At 37.8% G+C, this 19,946-nt stretch overlaps 1 protein-coding gene across 1 annotated transcript; it reads right to left on the bottom strand.

Annotated features, from left to right (window-relative positions):
* Positions 1–9,914: 9,914 nt before the first annotated feature.
* On the bottom strand, positions 9,915–12,212 carry LOC116259213 (transcription factor MYB12-like). Its single transcript, XM_031636909.1, has 3 exons — positions 12,044–12,212; positions 10,882–11,011; positions 9,915–10,426 (listed from the first exon to the last, which is right to left on the bottom strand). The coding sequence occupies exons 2-3, from the start codon at positions 10,902–10,904 to the stop codon at positions 9,952–9,954; spliced, it is 498 nt and encodes a 165-aa protein (XP_031492769.1). The 5' UTR covers positions 10,905–11,011; positions 12,044–12,212; the 3' UTR covers positions 9,915–9,951.
* Positions 12,213–19,946: the final 7,734 nt, after the last annotated feature.

The raw sequence follows: 19,946 nt of genomic DNA on the forward strand, positions 1-19,946 counted from the left end.
TTAGTGGGGCGCTTTCTTTTGGTGCTTCTCTATGTGCCTCAGCCTCCCCCGATGAATGCATATATAGACAATGGCAGCATCTCTTTGAGTGTCTGGTTTGGACTGAAGGTGCACAGTTCAACGATCACAGCTAAGCATATGACCTGTGAACCAGAAAGCGAAGCAGTAGTCTCCGATTTACCATCAAAAGCAGTCAGAGAAGACGTGTTTATTTTAACACTAGTATCATGTTAATATTAAACATGGTTAACGGTGGTTGTTGACTGGCCATATGTGCCTTACAAAGTTGGTCGGGCTGGTGGGCGGGTGAAGTTTTATTTTTTTTTACTGCAAAGGGTGAATGCAATGCACTTCAGTTGATAAGTATTTTACTTACCACCCAAATCCTAAGGTAGCTCTTAGCTCGATGGATTGGGAAAGAAGTACAATCAGTGGATGCAATGCACTCTAATTGATAAGAGTTTCACTTTCCACCTGATACAGCAATGGACGGTAGGAGAAGGGGAGCGGTTTGGACCTTTCATTAAATTGTCAAATCACCACTTATAGTGTTTTTCCATTTAGCAGGGAGCAAGGTAATTGAATTTTAGGATCTGCATCTGCAGTATATGATGGAGGAGGAGAAAGCAGTTTTGATCGTCGTGAAGAACAGCCAAGGGTAGACGTACAATAATTTGGGGGATCTCCACTAAGCTTGTCTCAAGGAGGAAGAGCTCTCCCTCGTTGAGTGTTATGCACATGGGTGTGAAATGACTAAAATATCTTTGTTAAAGTTGAAAAAAATGAAAATTATAAAAATATTGAATGACTAAAATATACATAGCTTTAAAGAAATTTCTAAAATACCAGTCTCCTTCCTTGGTGCATATTCACAGATGTGTCTGCACACAAGTCAATCTCGTTAACAAATGGTCAGCCAAGTCTCTGACAAGATAAACCATAGGTTTTGATTCATAGGTATATGAGGTATGTTCATATCTTGTTCAATTATAACTACCGTTTAGAAGACTAATGGGACTAGTTTAGGGACGAAATCACATCAATTATGATTTGCATTACATTTCAAAAGACGCATTTGATGTGCATGTACATACAAGTGGCAGTCTTATACATCTAATTCAAAAACTTATTAGATTTGTTGGATACTTTAAAAAGTGTTTCATGAATTGAATTTGCTCTATTTTTTAGAATAGATGGTTCTCCAAGGCCTAAGGGAGCACAGAATTTAAGCCTATGACGACTTCAAATTAAAGAGATGTGGACCTCTCATTATCATTGGGTACCTAATTCAAATCAGGATAATTTATTTTCTCATTGCTGTTTGATTTACATGCAAGTGAATTATATATTAATTCTTTTTGGAATTTAGACATAAGGAAATGTTCCCCGACAGAGGAGGTGAGATTGATCTATGCTCTTACATCTGATGATATGTCAAAAAATGTTTACTGTAATTTAAAAATATTGTATTTTTTCAATGAACAGTTGCCAAGGGGCAGGCAGTCAAATCTTTTTTAAAAGTAAGAATATTTACAACAGAAAAAATGGAGATTCCGAAAAAAGCAGGGATCAGTTAACCTATTTACATCAAAATTTAGGTGCAGAGAGAGCCAAAATGCAAAAAGTTGGTTGGCTGCATCTTACCGTACAAGTTGTGCATAGTGCACATCCTTTATGCTACAACATGTGTCCCCCGTGACCCACTTTCTTGGAGACCCTAGCCCATTTCTATAGTTCGGTACATCTTTTCAAAGGAAGTCTACCCCACTCAAATTTTGTATGAAAGCATATAAGCGCTTAAAAGAATGGCATTGTTTTGATGGAACTTCATGGTTATGGCTTACCGATTATCTACGGTAGAATAATCGTGAGTAATAGTGTGTTAAGTGTTTAGTACTTTTTGTCTAATCAACGGACTCAAAAAAAAATTAATAAAAGCTTGTGCTAGGTTAAGATTAAGTTAAGACTGACTGTCAGTACAGTGCTGGCCAAATAAAGGTTAACAAAATCAACCCATGACACCCTGAGTCTACACATTAATAAGGTGGTGTCACTTTTAATGTCGGGCACGCGATAGTGCCGCCAGTAGTCTGTGGGCTTGCTTCCCACATGCTTGAAGAAGCTGGTGGTCACTATGAATGCAAATGATGGCGCGCCAAAATCAAACGAAAAATGAGGCGTCAATTCATGCCAATTATTGCTTGGCCTTTTATTGTGCTGCATGAAGCTGGACGTCGCAAATGATGGCGCGCTAAAATCAGATGGAAAATAAATGAGCGTCAATTCATTCCAATTATTGCTTCGCCTTTTTCATGTTCTTACTCACCGTCAACGTATTGGTGGTGTTCTAAATGCCGCCATGCTACTGGGCATCCGGTTGAGTAATAAACGAAGGGAATTGTTAAGACAGTGAAACGAAGGGAATTGTTAAGACAGTGACACATATTCTAACCACACTCTTTCTCTTATTCATGTTTAATTTTTTTTTCTTTTATTTATGTATAGTAATAAAAATTAAAAAAAAAATGAATTCAACTAAGAAACATTTATTTATATATATATATATATATATATATATATCCAAATTTTTCAGGGTTCGTGCAGCCCGCACTCACGTAATATAGTAGGTTATATTGACGGAACGTTCACGGATAGGCTTTGCTAAGGCGATCGCAGCTCTTCTTTTAGTTTACAGTATTTTTTTTCATGGTTTCATCAACACTTAGAAGATTAAACAAAGGGTATTTTTAAGCATTTTTACCGTTTTACCTTTAATGGGAAGCCTATTTTGTGGAGGTCGAGTTTTGCATGCCCACTCCTTAAATTTGATGTATTTTCGATTTTTTTTTCGTAAAAAATGTACAGTTTACATTTTTCTTTTTTCTCATAACTCCTTCTGTCCTCATAAAAAGCATCTTTTTTATTTTAAGCAAAGGTATTTTAGTAATTACACATTTCTATGCATGATTTTTTTTTTGTCAAGGAGTGAGCACATAACCAGTTTCTTATTTTGTGCTGCTTATCAACTTTTACGACAGATCGGGTTAAATGCACACTCCTGTGCATGCCAAACAAATACACATACGCACTGAAGGAAAAAGAATAGAGTTAGCTATTTTCGAAACTGTTTTACATTTGTTCGTTTTAAACTTTTAACTTTTGCCATAACGTTTTTTTCTCCTACAAACAAGCTTGTTTGTTCACGTAAATGAAGTTATTTTGGCTATTACCGTGCGCAATTTTTTATGCACACGAGTGTGTATATATATATATTATAATGCCAAAGTTTATGATTCTTTTGATAAATAAGAAACTTTGTCGATATCTTTCGCTCTATAGTTTTCGCATACGCAATTTTGAAAGGATCATTTTTAAAACAATGTTAAAATTTAACCTGTTTTCCCAGTAGCCGATGCATCCTGACGATAAGGTCCTGCTCATCAATGGAAAACATACCACGCTTGATGTTTGGACTTACATAGTTGAGCCATCTCAGTCTGAAACTTTTACGACACCTTTTGAGCCCCGGCATATCAATTCCCTCCAAATCTATCGTTGTACTCTTTTTTGGGGGAAGCAGAAGTCCTTTGTGGAGGGAATTAGCATTTGAACCCATCCCAAGTGCTGGTGCCACATTTCACTTCAGTGGGCAAAGAAAGGGGACAAGTATAGTAGGGGCTCGGTTGGCAACAATAACACATAGTTACTGTCTCTTAAATCAAGTTCACCTTTTAACAGCCATGAAGATGTTCCATATTTTTTGTATCATATTCTTGAGAAAATAGCTCAGTGTTGGGCGCTAAAGGAGAGTTTAAGCCCAAATTCCATTCTCACACTTTTCCACCGATGCATGGGCTATATATATATGTGTGTGTGTGCGTTAGAAACCATACTCATTAAAATTAAAGAATTTTTCTGTTACCTAACCTTATAAATATGATTTTGAGAGTGATTTGATGAAAAACATATATTAGGTTAGTCATTTTCTAACTTTAACAATATTTTTTTAATAAGTGAGAAATGAACACCACTATAACATCGAAAATTTGATAGTAGAAAATATCAATTAATTTATTAAAATAACTTAAAATAAAACATAATTTTTACAAAATTAGCATTTATAAATACAATAGGAAGTTCAAAAATTTATTTAAAACATTTTTTTGTAAATTTTAAAAGTTTTGGTTTTTTTTCCTCACCCAAGTATAAATATATAATCTTAAGAGTGAGTTCATGAGAAGGTGTCACTTTCTTTCGCCATGCTTCTCCACGCATTTCCTGGGTCCTCCCTGCTCCATGCACCTCTCCGTAAGTCCGCGCTAGCCTTGTAGCGACACTACTGCAGACGGCTACCGAAGCCATTGCCAAGCGACTTTAGCTTTGAATGTCCGGTTTGGACAAGAAGTGCATGTATAGTTACACGCCCTTGTAGGATTTAGAGACAATATCATGTTCATTTTAGATGCGGTTAATTTAGCCGTCCGAAACATATTATTTGGGTTTAATTAAGATGCCTTAATCTCTAGCGGGGGTGAGGGAGATAAGAACCCCACCACCCGAGTGAAAGGCTAAAACTCTCTTCTTTTTTTCTCTATCTAAAAGGTGTAGAGACATGGGAAAACTTACGATTACTCTATTCAACTTTAAAATAACATCAGCTACTAATTGCTACTAATTGTTAGAAGCAGCCTAACTAGATATGTCACTATTGAAGTCCACTGCCTGTTACTGTGGCCCAGACCCAGCCCAACTCCCTAAAACCCAAGCCCAGGCCCAGCTTCGCTCAACCCGATTAAAATTTAAAAATATATAATGAAATAAGGTATAAATATAGTTCATTATAATAAAATATATTAATCATATAAATCAATGAAAAAGTTTAAAATAAATTATCGAGCCAACTAGCACGAGCATGATATTTGTTTAAAAATGAATCCATATCTTAATCTGATCAAATATTTACGTATAACGGAATCTGAATCTGATCGGATGCCATTTATTAAATCTGAATCCGACTTGTCAAACCTGCCCGGCAACCAATTTGTGGGCCCTAGCACGAGCCCAAGTAGGATGGTGCCCGGTTTGATTCCCAGCCTTAATAAAGACATCTGTAAGGAGAAAGTTTGATTATGGAGAAGTACAACCAAGCATCAGTGTACACTCATTTGAAAGATATCCTAACACCAGACAGCGTGACCAAGCGAAGAACTTTCATTGGTTAACGCGGATATGCGAATCCTAACAAGATAGACCATGGGTTGGGATTCATACAAAGACGAGGTACAACCGTGTTTTGTTCGATTATACATGATGTCAGATCTAGATTGAACTAATTAAGAAACCAGAGATGTAAGTATTTCACATCAATTATGAATGCAATTGAATTCCAAAGCACGCATTTGATGCACAAATTGGCCAAAGTGAGAATTTTTTTATATATTAAGACAGTGAAACGAAGTTTTGTTTGCTAATTACAAAAGATTTAAAGATCGATGCGCTCTATATCCTACATATATTGTAGTCTCTATGCTTCGTTGGCCCACGCATCCATCAGCATCCCAATCTCTCTCTAAGTTTTAGTACAGTGTGTTCATGGATGCTTCTCTCTACCCGTCAATAGTGAATCGATCCAGATATCTATATCAGAGAAGCCGCTTAATGGTCGTAGCGATTATTTCCCAAGCAAATGTTGAGAAAATTTGTGGCTTGCGTGATACCATAAAACAGGAGGCCGGTACCCTTCGTTCTGCCTAACTTTTAGAGCCAGTGGAGGCATTCAATTTGAGGAGGATGCAGAATTGAATGGACAACCATTCACAGGCAACTCACTTAAATAATTTAGGCTGCATTTGGTAGCTTCTGATCTTAAACCAAAGCCACATTAAAAGGTGTATTTTAAGATATCTTTTATCTAACCAAACCAAATGAATTTCACATTCATGCTACATGTTAAAAACCAGGTCGGATAGAAAGGGGCGGAGAGGGGAGAGTTCGGTTCTTAAATTCATAGATCTCTGTGGATCGCAAATCCACGTTGAAACAAACACAACCTTATTGACCACAGGGTTTCAAAATCTTGTAGGTATAGTTTACACAATCATGTGTCCAGAGGGGTGTGGCGCAATTGTCGGTCTTGCCTTCAAATCTCAAAGACACCCACTTCTTGCATAAGCCAATACAGGCGTCCGACAAAGGAAGGGGCTAATGGCCTTCGGGTGTGAGTTGGGTTGTTATTTTTAGGCGAGCAACAAAGTCTCTCAGCCCGAGCTGGTTCGTTTTAAGCAAAACACACATGGAAGTGAGCAGCTGCGAACCCTGTAGATATTCTTCCCCACCCTACGTGGTTAAAACCTATATATGCAATATTTCTCATGCAACGAATTATGACATCTTACTATGGAAATCCTAGCTATTTTTAACTTAAGCCCGTGACTTCAAACAAGAAGTGGACCTCTCAATAGCATTGGATAGCTTTTTCAAGTCAGAGTCATTTATTTTCTTGATTGCACACGAGTTCTACTAAATTCCTTTTCAAATTTGGGCCTAAGGAAATGTCCCCCGGCAAGGTGTGAGATTAAGCTTTGATCTGTATTCACATTATCAGATTTCAAATTTTCTCGGTACATCCGTTGGCATGTAAAAACGTCGCCAGTAACTTGAAAATATCTTGATTTTACTGTGACAGTCTCAAACTTGTGTTCATCGAGATTGGTGAACGTACGTTCCAGATGCTAATTTAAATCCGTTTGAACATTAATGACCTGCCAGAGTCACCGGATCTGCTCCGACGACCTGATTATTTGAGCCACCCACCCTTAATTACAATGTTTCAATTTTGCTGTCACACCTTGATGTGCTTTCAGATTTCACCCTGCTACACCGCTACTATTTACAGTCTAAAAGAGTGCATATTAAAATCGATTGGATGACCATACTCTCGTAAAACTACCATCCCAACCAACTATACTGTACCCCTCAAAACAAAAAAATCTTCATACATATAAAGGTTTAAAGGTCTGTAGGTACAAATACTTTGTATGGATTGGAGACTCGGAGAAGGATGTGATCTGGTACATCCACTTAAAAATATTGATAGATGCCACCTACTAACCACCTGATAAAATAAATGAGAAATTTTCAGAAGCGGTTAAATATGCATTCAGCTAATTCAATTGTTCAACTTGTATATCAATGCCTCCCCCCCCCCCCCCTATTTTGTAGTGTAGAGCAGGGTGAGCTCAGGATTTTTTTTTTTTTTTGAAAAAATCAAATTTTTTTAGTTTGGCCCAACCGATCGCTCCTCTTGGCCCGACTTTGGCCCGGCCCGCAAATCGTCTTGGCCCGACCCTAGAAAAAATCCTGGCTCCGCCCTTGGTCTAGAGAGTTAGATGTAATAAGCGCCCAAAACAAAAATTGGCTACCCAGCTACCAGCCGCTTTCGTGTCCATTGTGCGAACCCCTTGAGATAAACTTGTTAACGATAACAAATTATTGAAAACTACGTTACTTATGAATGACTAAGGCAACATCTGATGTCTTATGTCCCAACAAATTATTGTATTTTGTTTTTCCCAACACAACCTAAAGGGAAATTCATGCCTAAGGTGAAACCCCATCGCCATGCTCCTCCATTGCAAGTTAATGGTGACGAACAAGGTGATGTATATGATTGGCTTGTGCCAGAAATGACACCTACCGATTTGGACTGTTTCCACTAACAAATGAAGGAATCCCTCAGTAACGTATCTTGCATGCCTGCCCGCTTGTCGATGATTAAGAGTGTTATGTTGGTGCATTCTACCAAAATAGAATGGGACTGCGACTGAAAGTGATGTGGTGAATACATAATGTTTATGGAAATTAAAGAAAATAAAATTTAACTTTTTTAGAGAATTTAAAGAAAATAATCGTTGATTAGGCACAAAATTTTTCTCTTGCTAAATTTCTACAATTATTCTTCGTAAAAATATCACTCCAATTTTATCGGATGTCCGGAAGAGGTTTTTCTTATCATGATATATACAAAAAGAGAGCACCTTTTCAGTGAACAAGCACCATCTACTTTATCGCCAGGGTCCAGCTGCATAGAGACTTAGAAGTGGATATAATATAGTGCATAAGACTTTGTATAACCAAGAAAAATGGGTAAGGGTATATGTAATTAACTTAGGTCAAAGATAAAAACCAGTCCCATTGATTTTTTTGTTCAAAAATTATTTTAAATATAATATAAATATCTTAATATATTTATAAAAACTATTTTGACATAAAACATGTTTTGATTCAAGCTGTTCTAATGAAAAATGTTGACTTTTTTATTATCATGGGGGACTTTTTTATTATCATGGGGCCTGTTCATTTTTTCATTATAAAAACATCACTAAAGTCTAACGAATGATCAACTTAGTATATGTCAACTTATTCTTAAGATCACTTACATCAATAAGGTTAGATTGTAAAAAAACACTTTAAAAATCAAAATCAAAGGGATTTGGCTTTTATCTCTGTCTTGTTTATGTTTCAGTTTTTAACAAAGTTCTCAAATATATATATATATATATAAGCTTGAGAAAAAAACATACTTGTACGTTCACTTTATGTGATTGACATATTTAACTGTTCCTGTATCAAAATTATAGAAGGAAAGGTGACCTGTAGCCATTATATTTTCTTTGTTTCTTCCAGTTCCATTATTTCCTTTCTTTGTCGTCCAAAAGTAGCAAAACTAGAGTCTTGCACAAACTCTAAGACTAGCTGGAAACCGGATCCTTCTTGATTTTCAAACTGCGTCTACAAAGCTTAATGGTCTCCGAATAAGACGAACAATATTGCAACTACTTCAAACCTTAAAAGATAGTTTGTACAAGCACATATTAGAAATACAACAGATAGTATGTATATGTATATACATACTTACATAAAAAATGCATGAGACTGTGTGTTTAATCATACATGCCCAATACAATACATCATGTCGTGCGGTTGTGATTGGACGAAATTCAAGATAACTTAAAATAAAAACCATCCATCTTATTTAAACTCATTTTTCATATTTATTAATTAATTTTCTAACTTTTTAGTTTATTTTGGGTTGATCCTACCGTTCCTCCCCACCGCCTCCCTCCCTTCTCCGCCGGCCATCGGCCTGAGATGGTGGCGGGAATGGATCCTCCCTTCCCCTTCCTTCCCACGACAAAAGATGTCAACCTTCCGGCGGCGTCTGAACGGGGAGGGGAACCGCCGTACGACGGCAAGGAAAAAAACCCCCCTCCCCCATTCTCCCCACTACAGAACATGGAGAGGATGAGGAGAGGGGGGATCCATTCTCACCTTCCCACGGTGGCCCCTTCGCACCTATCGTCAGGCAGCTCAGGCCAACGGCTGGCGACCCACCGGCTGTCGGCCTAAGTGCTGTCGGATGGCGGCGGAGAAAGGTAAGGAAGGCAGTGGGGAACAGAAGTTCGAAAAGAATGCATATAAAAGAAATAACAATAATGATTAGGAAATATAACAAAACAGGTAAAATGGTGATTTTGATGGCTGAGGATGTGAATGGAACCTAGTGTGAGCATTCAATTAATATATATATATATATATATATATATATATAACTATCCGTACACCTTTGTCACTCCATCTTATCGAATCGAGACCGTACATCCCCAACAAACCAAGGGAAACAAATACAACAATGTTAGAATAACAAATAATAAATAAAAAAGTTGATACTGTTGATAAGATGTTCTACAAATTGAAGTGTTTCACACGCTTCTAAGTAATACGTTATGACTTAGAGCATAGTACATTCTTTTGCTTGTCACGCAGTGAAGCTTCTGAAGCGTATACAGATTCTGAAAAGAAAGCGGTTTCATATCCGCCACTTTTGGATTATCTACAAAGCACTCTACAAACGATACTCAGAAAGAGAGAGCGAGAGACAGAGAGTAGCACTTAAAGTAATGGCGACGAACCGTTATCATCCTTCATCCAATCCCAAAGAAATGAATCACAGAATAGGTCGTCCAGTTCGGCATCGAGGAACCAATCTCCTCCTCCTCCTAGTGCAAACTCGCCTTCTCCAGGCAGCCATGGCAGACTGGACCTTAACGGCTCTGCAGCAACTAGTAACCCGTCTGCCGCAACTGGCAACTGGTCTGCCATCTTCGCGCCGTCCAGCGGCTGCGAAGAGCTGGAAGAGTGGAGGCTTCGTCGATCCCATGGTGAGTACGCCTCACGCAGCAACTCACGCATTCTCATGGAGACCCTGTGAGCTTGCGGCCTGTAGATAACCGTGCGAGGTGGAGGGGCTGCTGGGAGCTCCATTGCAGCTGGTTTGGCTGAAACCCTTTTAGCCAGGCAAGAATTCCAGTAGTTCTTGACGTCGTTCGCCGTCCTTCCCGGCAATCTTCCCGCAATCAATGACCACCTTTACGTAAAATTCGAACGTTACAATTTGTTAGGCACAACACATGGAATTCTGAATTTCCATTTCCGTCACATAGTGTAAAAAAAATTATGGAAAGCTGATACACTTGGCCGGCGAATTTCAGCTGTGATTAGCATCTTAATTTTTTTTTTTTTCTGAAGAAAATGTAATCACAAATAGTTTACAGAATGATCTAAGTCAGTAGACAAAGAAAAACAATTTTTTTCAATGTCCAGATTGGTTCTTTTGTCTCGACCAACTTATGCCTGTTAATCTTTAAATGTTTATATAACCTCGGTTACATATGAAATCTTTATATAGATCTAGTCATATGTTGGTACATACAAAATGATCGAATTCATATTATAATTCTTTTGATAAAACAAAAGAGTTTTAAAATACCTAAACCTTTTTACCTGTGTTTAGCATTTACGATTTAAGTGCTATGTTATTACCTGTTTCCGAGTAGCCGTTGCATTCTGATTATGAGGTCCTCTTCATCGGTTGAGAACGGACCGCGCTTGATGTTTGGACTCAGATAGTTGAGCCACCTCAGCCTGCAACTTTTACGACACCTTTTCAGCCCTGAAATGTCAATTCGATCCGTCGAAATTTATGTTAAAAAATAGTATTGTGGGTTCAGTGGGGATCCCAATTGCATGTGTTTTTTTTTACAATCTTGGACTTTTTGGAGGTTTAATTTCAAAGCTTGGAAGAAAGAACGGAGAAAAGGAAAAAATTGTTGAAAGGTGCAGCTTGTTTCAATAGTTTCAATGTAATGTAATGTAATAAGACAAGAAGTCCTGAGGGGCATAGCTCAAATTGGAGGGAGGGTTAAGACAAGTATTTAGGCCTGCAAGGAGCTATACTTTTTTACCAAAAAAGAGAAGTGGGTCTCTCTACATGTAAGTAGAAGCATGTAGACATCCCATCCACTCGATGTCGATGTAGTTTTGGACCTTGAGGTAAAGGGAATGGCTCTCGTTTTGCCGGCGATTGGATAACCTCCCACACACACAAATAGCGTATGAAGACAAATAGTGTATGAAGACAATAGATATCACTTTCGGCCCTGCCCGTGAATAAACTGGCTGCGTAATGGACCAAGTCCAGGCCCAACCAGGTTTACATCACTACATGGGTGGGCCAATTGGTCACTGGGTCCATCTGGTTTGGCCCGATGCCCGTCGTAGACTTACGGTCTGCCAGCGCCAAAGGACAAAAAACATTGTTAGGGAGAAAGACATTAATTCTGTGCAAACACTGTTGTGGATGGAGTTTCCCGGAAATGAAAGAATCAAACAAGAAGGGGATCCCTCCTGGACTAACTAAGAATAGACCATTCGGAAGACAGATACGGATTCAAAGACCTAGACAAAGGCTGCAGGAATTCATTTACACAAGTAAATCTCATCCCACAGACAAATCCCTCCGCTACATCTCCATCCTCCATTCCTGAAGCTAGTAGTTAGGCTGAGAGAGTATGTTGTTTGTGTGCCTTTTGTTACACAAATAAGAAATTACTTTATTTTCCCAAGCCAAACATGCTATTTTGACAGAAAAACGTGTGAAAGGAACGAGGCAACGCCTTTTGAGAAGCACCAAGCACGAGCTAACCTTTTGGAGCTCACACCAAACCAAGGAGACGGTGGATTTCCTCTTTGTTCATGATTTCAACAAATTGTTGTGAGACTTTTCCCTTGGTTGAAAGCATAAAGGTAGGAAGTTACCATCTTCAACGCCCACCAGATGAAACAATCATTGGTCTCTCGCTGTCGTTGGCACAACCAACTATACTGAGCCCCTTGATCCTCCATGGAGAAGCCCTCGTTAATGACAAAAAATCCTTGTTTGAACAGAAAAAAAGAAATTTTTTTGAATAGACAAAAATGGAAATCGAAAAGGCGAAACGACTCAAAAGTGACTTTTTTTTTCTGTAATTTCAACCCTCTTTTTTCTTTTTGGCGTATGATTGTTGCATGCACCAACCAGCACACTCAACTCAAACTCGTATTTTTCTACCTTACAGCATCCCCACCTAATTTTTTTGTAACAACTTATGGTTACAAGTCCTTCACTGAAACCAAGCTTTTCAATACATATATATATATATATATATATATATATTGAATAGTGATTATGTTTTTTGAGTCGTGCAGCTATCTAACTGAAGCAATCTAACCTTTCATAATGAATGGTTAATAGAAAAACAAGGTAAAAAAGGTGATGGGTGTTTATACCATCTATACTATTAGTTTGCACTTTTTTTTCCCTTTGTTTCCGGCTGGATGACTATGGATAGTCAGTGCCATCATTTACTTACACACAAGTGTCATGAAACAGTTACTAAAGTATCATAATTAACCATCCAGCAACATTTCGCAATTGGCTTATTTCAAATATAATATATATATATATATATATATATATATATATATATATATATATATATATATATATATATAAAGCTCACGTCCTTCTCCTGCTTATTGGTCAAAAGTGTTATCTGTACATGTGTTATTCATGTTGCAGTTATAATATTTATGTACCTGGAATAAGCTTATGAGCACAATCGGGCATAAGGGTGCAAATTTAAGCCTCACCGAGTACGCGAAAAATGAAGTTGTTCATTGGTTTACCTCTTATTTTATCTGCAGGTGTAGTTCACCCGCTCAAGTTTCAAGAAGGAATAAATTCAAGGACTTTTTTTGCTGCTTTTAATTTGCGGTCTTCTGTCTACCCATTCAGGAAAAAGGAGTAAGACGTTAGAGCGATGGTTCACCCATTATGACGAAACAAATCGCCCGTGATGCTGCATATAAACATGAAACCTTCATATATTATAATCATGTTTATGCTTCCAATCATTCTTCTGCAAATGGCTTTTGTGCTCTATGGTTTTTTTCAACTTCAATAAGGTTTCAAATCAATCCAAACTATTGTTTTTCTCTCTGCCACCGTCCTAGCCTACTTAGAGATTGGGTAGGAGAACAGCACACTTATCAATTAAAAGTGTTGTAAATCCATTAATTGCAGTCTATTAATTGCAGTCTAGAGGAACAGCGCTTATTGAAATAAAACTGATAGCCGGACTTTCACCAGCTTTCTAATTCATCCAACTATGCTACGCCCTTTTCAAGATGATGTCGGAATGATGCCAAGGAAAGTCAAAAGACAAATTACATGGACTTGCCTGCTCTGTTAGGAACAAGGTGCCAATTTCCCTCCCCATATCTCTCCATGCATTTCCTGAGCAAGTTGTCTTCTTCTTTGCCCCACGCACCTCTCCTTACGCCGGAACATGCAGAACTGGGGGCCGTTGGCGGAGCCATTAGTGGAGCACCGCGGGCGGTTGGCGGAGCCATCAGTGGGGTGCTTTTCTTTTGTTACTTCTCTATATGCCTCGGCCTTTCCTTGATGAATGCATATATAGACAACGGCAGCATCTCTTTGAATGTCTGCTTTGGACTAAAGATGTAAAGTTATATGCCTTTGTAGGTGGATATTATTTTGTTGGTGTATATGCATTCAACGGTCACAGTTAATCATTTGACCTGAGGACCCGAAAACCAAGCTGGAGTCTCGGATTTACTATTCAAAGCTGTTATAGAAGACGTGTGTATTTTAACACCAATATCACGTTAATTTTAAACATGGTTAACTTTGCGGTCATTGAAACTGGATTACTAGGGGCTGAGGTATCAAAATAGTGAGAAGAAAATTCTTTAAAATTACTTTGTTAATTACAAAAGGATTAAAGATTCTATAATCCTCCCAATCGTTCACCTCTCTCTCTCTCTCTCTTTCTAGGTTTAGCATACGTACTTGTTGATTCTTCTCCTTTGCCTGCCTTTTGCGTGCCTGCTGAAATTTGCCAAAAACCACACAGGTAGAGAAACTTTGTCGCTTGCATTGCCCGGTTGGCCCGATTTTGGACACGGGTGCGTCCTTGCAAATACATGCATTCTTTCCCTTAATATTAAAAGGAACAAGTGCCCCAGAGAGACTGTGGCTGAATTTATAGGTAGTTGGTCACTTGTTCAAACCTCACAGCTTTCAAATGTGGAAATATGCCCCTTGGCTAATGGTTTTTATGGGTTTTACGCTTCGGAGGAGCGATAAACTCTCTTAGACCATGCTTGTCCTTTCCAAGTTAAAAACACACACACACTATATATATATATATATATATATATATATGTAACCCTCGGCAAATCTTGTGGATGTTCTGAACTTTGCATTGCATGGTTAAAACCTATATATGTAGGTACATATCGAACTAATAAGGGAGCAGAGAATTTAAGCCTGTGGTTTCAAACGAGATGTGGACCTGTCAGTAGCATTGGATACTTGTTCCACAATCAGGGTCATTTATTTTCTCATTGATATTAATTGATTTTTGAATTGGGACATAAGGAAATGTGCTCGACAAGAGGATTTCCAAACAACAGTGGATTGGGTCAGCTATTTACTTCAAAATATAAGTGCATGAGCCCGAGAGACTAGAGAAAGTTGAAGCCCACGGTACCCAGTAAAAAAGGGAATGACATTTTGGTAATTTGTTTAAAAGAAATGTTTTCTATAGTCTTTTTACTTTTTCTTATTTTTAATTTTGTCTTTACAAAAAGTTTGTTTCAATTATGAAGTAACGATATTTTAGTCAGTATTGGTTACGAATATTGATTACGAAAATTTGTGCACCCGTATGTCATATACAACCAAGTTCACCCAAAGACACCAAGACAAAACACAGAAAGAGCCAAAATGCTGAAAAGCTGGTTAGCTGCAGCTTAGATTGGAGACGTGGTTATGTGCACCGTGCGTTACGTGCACCGCTTTGTATGGTGCACATCCATAAGGGCACAACTTCTGTCTCATTAGCCCACTTTCATTGGAACCTTGATCCAATTTGAAGGGTACGTGTCATGCACATGAACCTATGCACAATGCAAAGCTTCACTTAAACTGGAGTGAATAAGAAGCGACAAACCTAAGTGTTGGACCACTTGGCCCAATTGCCATCGTGTCAAGGCCCGATCTGCCCGATCTGCCAAATTGAGGGCTTCAAATCTATTCTCCTTATCCCAAGAACTCTCTTGGTCAGTGTTTATCATCATTCTTGGAGGTTGTCATGCTAACTTTACCTGGTGCCATTCATTTGAGGCCAGGGATGGGATGATGCTAACAGTGCAACTGGCTACCATGACCCCCCTTAAGCTTTGAAAAAAATCAAATTTTACTATATAAATTTTACAAAAATTTTCTCTTGGCCCCGATAAAAAATTTAAAAATTATTTAGTAACATTTTCAAGTAAAATTTTTGGCATTGCTACTGTAACACTCTCGAAGTTTAGTCCTGTATCGAATATTGTGAGGAATCTTCAAAGACTTATAAAGGGAAGTCATTAACAAGATTATTGATCTGGTTTCTATCTTTTGTGGAGTTGAAACTGAAACTGCTAAGGAGCCGTTTAGGCTCCGTTGAATTCGGAGCTCAAACTCAAAAGTAGGTCGAGTTGTTACAGCTACTGGCATCAACCCACTTGTGTCCATCGAGTAGAACAAATGTACTAGTTGATGTACATTGGAATCCCAAGAAAGTGGTAGATGGCTTTTTCCATTAAGTCTAACCTTTCTTTTTTATTTTTTGCTTCTATCCCAAGGGTCAGTACCTCGCTTGACTTGATTAGTGCTTTGGCGATTCTTTTTGCAAAACCATCGAACCATGGAGATTGGTCGATTGCTACAAAAGACGCTATCGCCTGAGGAAACAGAGGCACTGAGGGAGGCGGCTTGTTCTCTGGAAAGGGCGATGGCCAAGAAGAGGACAGTGAGCGATGAACTAAAAGAAGGAAGAAGGAGAGAGAGGAGCTTTGACACTGTGGTGGTTCTTTGGCATGTTCCTACGCATAAAAACTACTGCTTCAGACATGTTGCGTCTTCATGGGGCCATTGGTAGTTTGCTCAAGTACTCCAGCCACTTCAGGAAACAACTTATACATTATGTAAAAAAGAAAAATTTTATTGAAAAACAACACTTTAGAAGCATTGAGGCATTACCTGATCTCTTATATCCCAAACAATTTTCTTTTAAACAGTTTGGTGTGAAATTCAAGGCTAAACTTTTAGTACAACAAAAAGAATTTATCTGCTACGACCACTGCTTAGAACAAGGGTCGTAGCGAACGATACTCTGCTCCTCCATCTCCCAACCTATTTGATTTCTCCCCATGAATAGCCCGCGAACGTCTTTATGTCTCCTGCCCAGCAAATGAGGGAAGAAGACTCTCGCAGCAAGAACTCATGGAGATTAGCAGTCGCAGGAGTTAGACCACTGTGCAGGGGCGGAGGGGGGGGGTTCACCTAGGCCGTGGCCCGCCTCAAACTAGCTGGAAAAAAAAATTTACATTAGAAAAATAAAAAAAACTTAATTGTTCAATGTATTTTTTTTTTTTACTTAGGTTCAGTTTGGCCCTACCCAAATTTGAGGTTGGATTATTTGGCCCGTCCCTAAACGCAATCCTGGCTGGCTCCCCTCCTACCGTGAAAAATATCTTTGTCAATGGTAAACTAATTTATTGGCAACAACAAACATCCAAGCCAATAACCATGTTTGTTGTCGTGCTTGTTTTGACAAAGCTGGTTATATGCTCCCACCTATTTTCCCATACATCCTACACAAACCTGAATCCTTGACACCTACCAGTAAGAATGAGTCATGGCCCCTTTGAAAGTGGGTTGGGAAACACATGTCCCGCACTAGGAGCTGTGCATGGTGCACCCCGGTGCACGTAACTGCCTCTTTTGGTTCAAAGTAAATTGCAAGTTAATGGTGATGTATAAGCACAAGAAGTGACGGCTACTGGTTGGGACTGTTTCGTCTAACAAACAAGGGTTCCTCCAGTTACGTACGTTGCGTATAAGAATAACATGTTGGTGCACCCACCATATGAGGGAGAGGGTTTGGGCAGTGAGCGAGACTAGTATGGTCAATGCACCAAGAAAGGGAGGGAGATTATTAAGTTGAGTTTAAGGAATTAATTTAACCGTTTACATGTACTTAAGAAAATAAATTGGATTAGGCACATAATTTAGCTCTTTGTAAATTACCATAGTTACTTTGTTTATAATAATATATGCTAAAAACAGAGCAATATTTTTGAGTGAATGAGTATCACTCACCCATCATTTGCCTCTAGGATCCAAGGCTTGAAAGTGAAGAGGAGGAGGATCATATATATGTCATAAAAGTAAATATAAAAAACTTGACAAAAAAAAATTAATCAAAGTTGTTGCACTTTCACTTTATTTAATTGGCAAATATGACCGGATTCTGTATCAAATTTATCGAACGGAAAGGACCCGTAATGCTTATATTTTCTTTGTTTCTTGCCCCCATTATTTTTTTTTTTTTCTTTGTCACAAGCGATCCAAAATAGCAAACGATAGTCTTACACAAATTAGACCAACTGGAACCGGATCCCTGATTAGCAAGCTGACCGACAATGCTTAGTGATATCAGATCAAGATGAACAATATTGTAATCGCTATAGACCCCACATAGGAATGTTAATTAGTTAATTGGATTTGAACCGGACTTGCTCTTAAGTATATCCACTTTTTCACATATTCACATATTTGGATTCAAATGTGAATGAAAAAAAGTCATATCTGATTCCAAATTTGAAATCCAGATTCAAATCTGAATCCAATATGAATCTGATATTTAAATTCAGATCTAAATCTGAATCCGAATTTTAAACCCGCTTCACCTGAATTCCAAAATGTATGGGCATTGGATGTAGGATTTAAAACTAAATCAGATCCGAATTTGATCAGACGTTTCTGTATATTTGAATCTGAATTTGAAACCAAATGGATGTCATTTCTTGAATCTGAATCTGATCTGATTGTTAATCAGATATTTTAAATTTTGAATGCTTCAATCGAATATTTAATCAAAATCAGAGATGTTGACATCCCTAACCCTAAAAGACAAGAACATGATAAGGGAGAAAGCAGTAAAGGACTACGTGGTTCAACTTCAACATTTAGAAGGCTTGCGGCCATTGAAGCACCATTTAACTCTTTCGTTTGTTAGTACTATTTTTGTATACAGGATGATATGTTGGATCATTATGCTGGATCATGAATCAGAAGTTGCCAGGATGATTTGCATTCAATCAAGTGGTTTTAAGTTATTTGGAATGTGATTTACATAGCTTGCTTAACTCAATCAAAGGTTTGAATTGCATTGTGTTGTGTAAGAAAGAAAAAAAAACTACTAAATGTTTATTAGAATCGTATACTCTTCATATTTTGGTGAGAACATTCAATATTATATTCAAACTTGATTGGTGGTTGGGTACAATTTGTCTTAGCGAACCCACCACTTTGTTCCCTACTCAAGTGTATAGGAGTAACCCCCCAACATGATTTCCATAATGACAAGCATCTCCTTGTAGATCGGAGTTCATATTACTAGCAAAGTCAAACTAATAACGACACACATAAGGAGAGACACATATCGAGCATTGGAACTCATTCTTGGGGCTTGGAGCCTTCTTGAATCTATATTGAAATACAAAAATAAGTTGAGTGATTTATAGTACATGAATTTGATATTTTTGGGAAGGAGGTATTTGATAAGTAAACATATTAGAGTTGATGGACAAATATTAATGCAAATCTTTTCTTTTTGGAAATGAAGAGAGTTGCCCACTTTAGTCCACTCCAGATTTTGACATCTCCATTCATTTAGTATAATAATCGATACCATCCTTTTTAATTTGTTTCACATATCTTTCATGGGTAATGCCAATTTAATTTCAAACTTAACTAATAAAGAAAAGTTTGGGAACAAAAGTTTAGCAAGGATTTTGGTCAGCAAATAAATATTTCTAGTTGGAATCCGTTGGATGCGGAAAGAATTATGTTAAGTTTCAAATTGTTGTTGTGTTGAATCAGAATTCGATTCTTTTCCTAGTTCAAATCATATATCACATACAAGCATATGAACAGAGAAAGACAACAATATATATATTTATTTATTTATTTATTTATTTAACATGGTGATCGTATGTGTGTTAGAAGTTGGGTCACTACTATTCATTGAATATTGTAATTCTAGTTTATTATTTACAAAGTGTCCTCAATTACAATGTTTGAATTGCAAAACTTGTTGAGTACGAAAGAAAAAACTGCTAAATGTGTGTATACGAGTTGGATATCCATATTCCATGAGAACATTCAATATCATATTCAAACTTCATTACCGACTGAATGTGAATTTTCTTAGCAAATCGAACTCTTTGGATTCATATGTATTCAAGTAAAATGTCAAATTGATACATTTGTTCCCCACCCAAGTGCTCCACCTAAGATTTGGAGAACTTACAAACTCGATGGCTGCAATGATCAGCAGTTCCTTGTGGATGGAAGCTATTGCTAGTAATTGAATTAGTCATAAATATGTAGTAGCTATCAAGGCGAAGCCAGCGAGCTACTAGGTCTGTCATAC

The sequence above is a fragment of the Nymphaea colorata genome, chromosome 8 (genome assembly GCF_008831285.2).
Source record: "Nymphaea colorata isolate Beijing-Zhang1983 chromosome 8, ASM883128v2, whole genome shotgun sequence".
Taxonomy (NCBI): domain Eukaryota; kingdom Viridiplantae; phylum Streptophyta; class Magnoliopsida; order Nymphaeales; family Nymphaeaceae; genus Nymphaea; species Nymphaea colorata.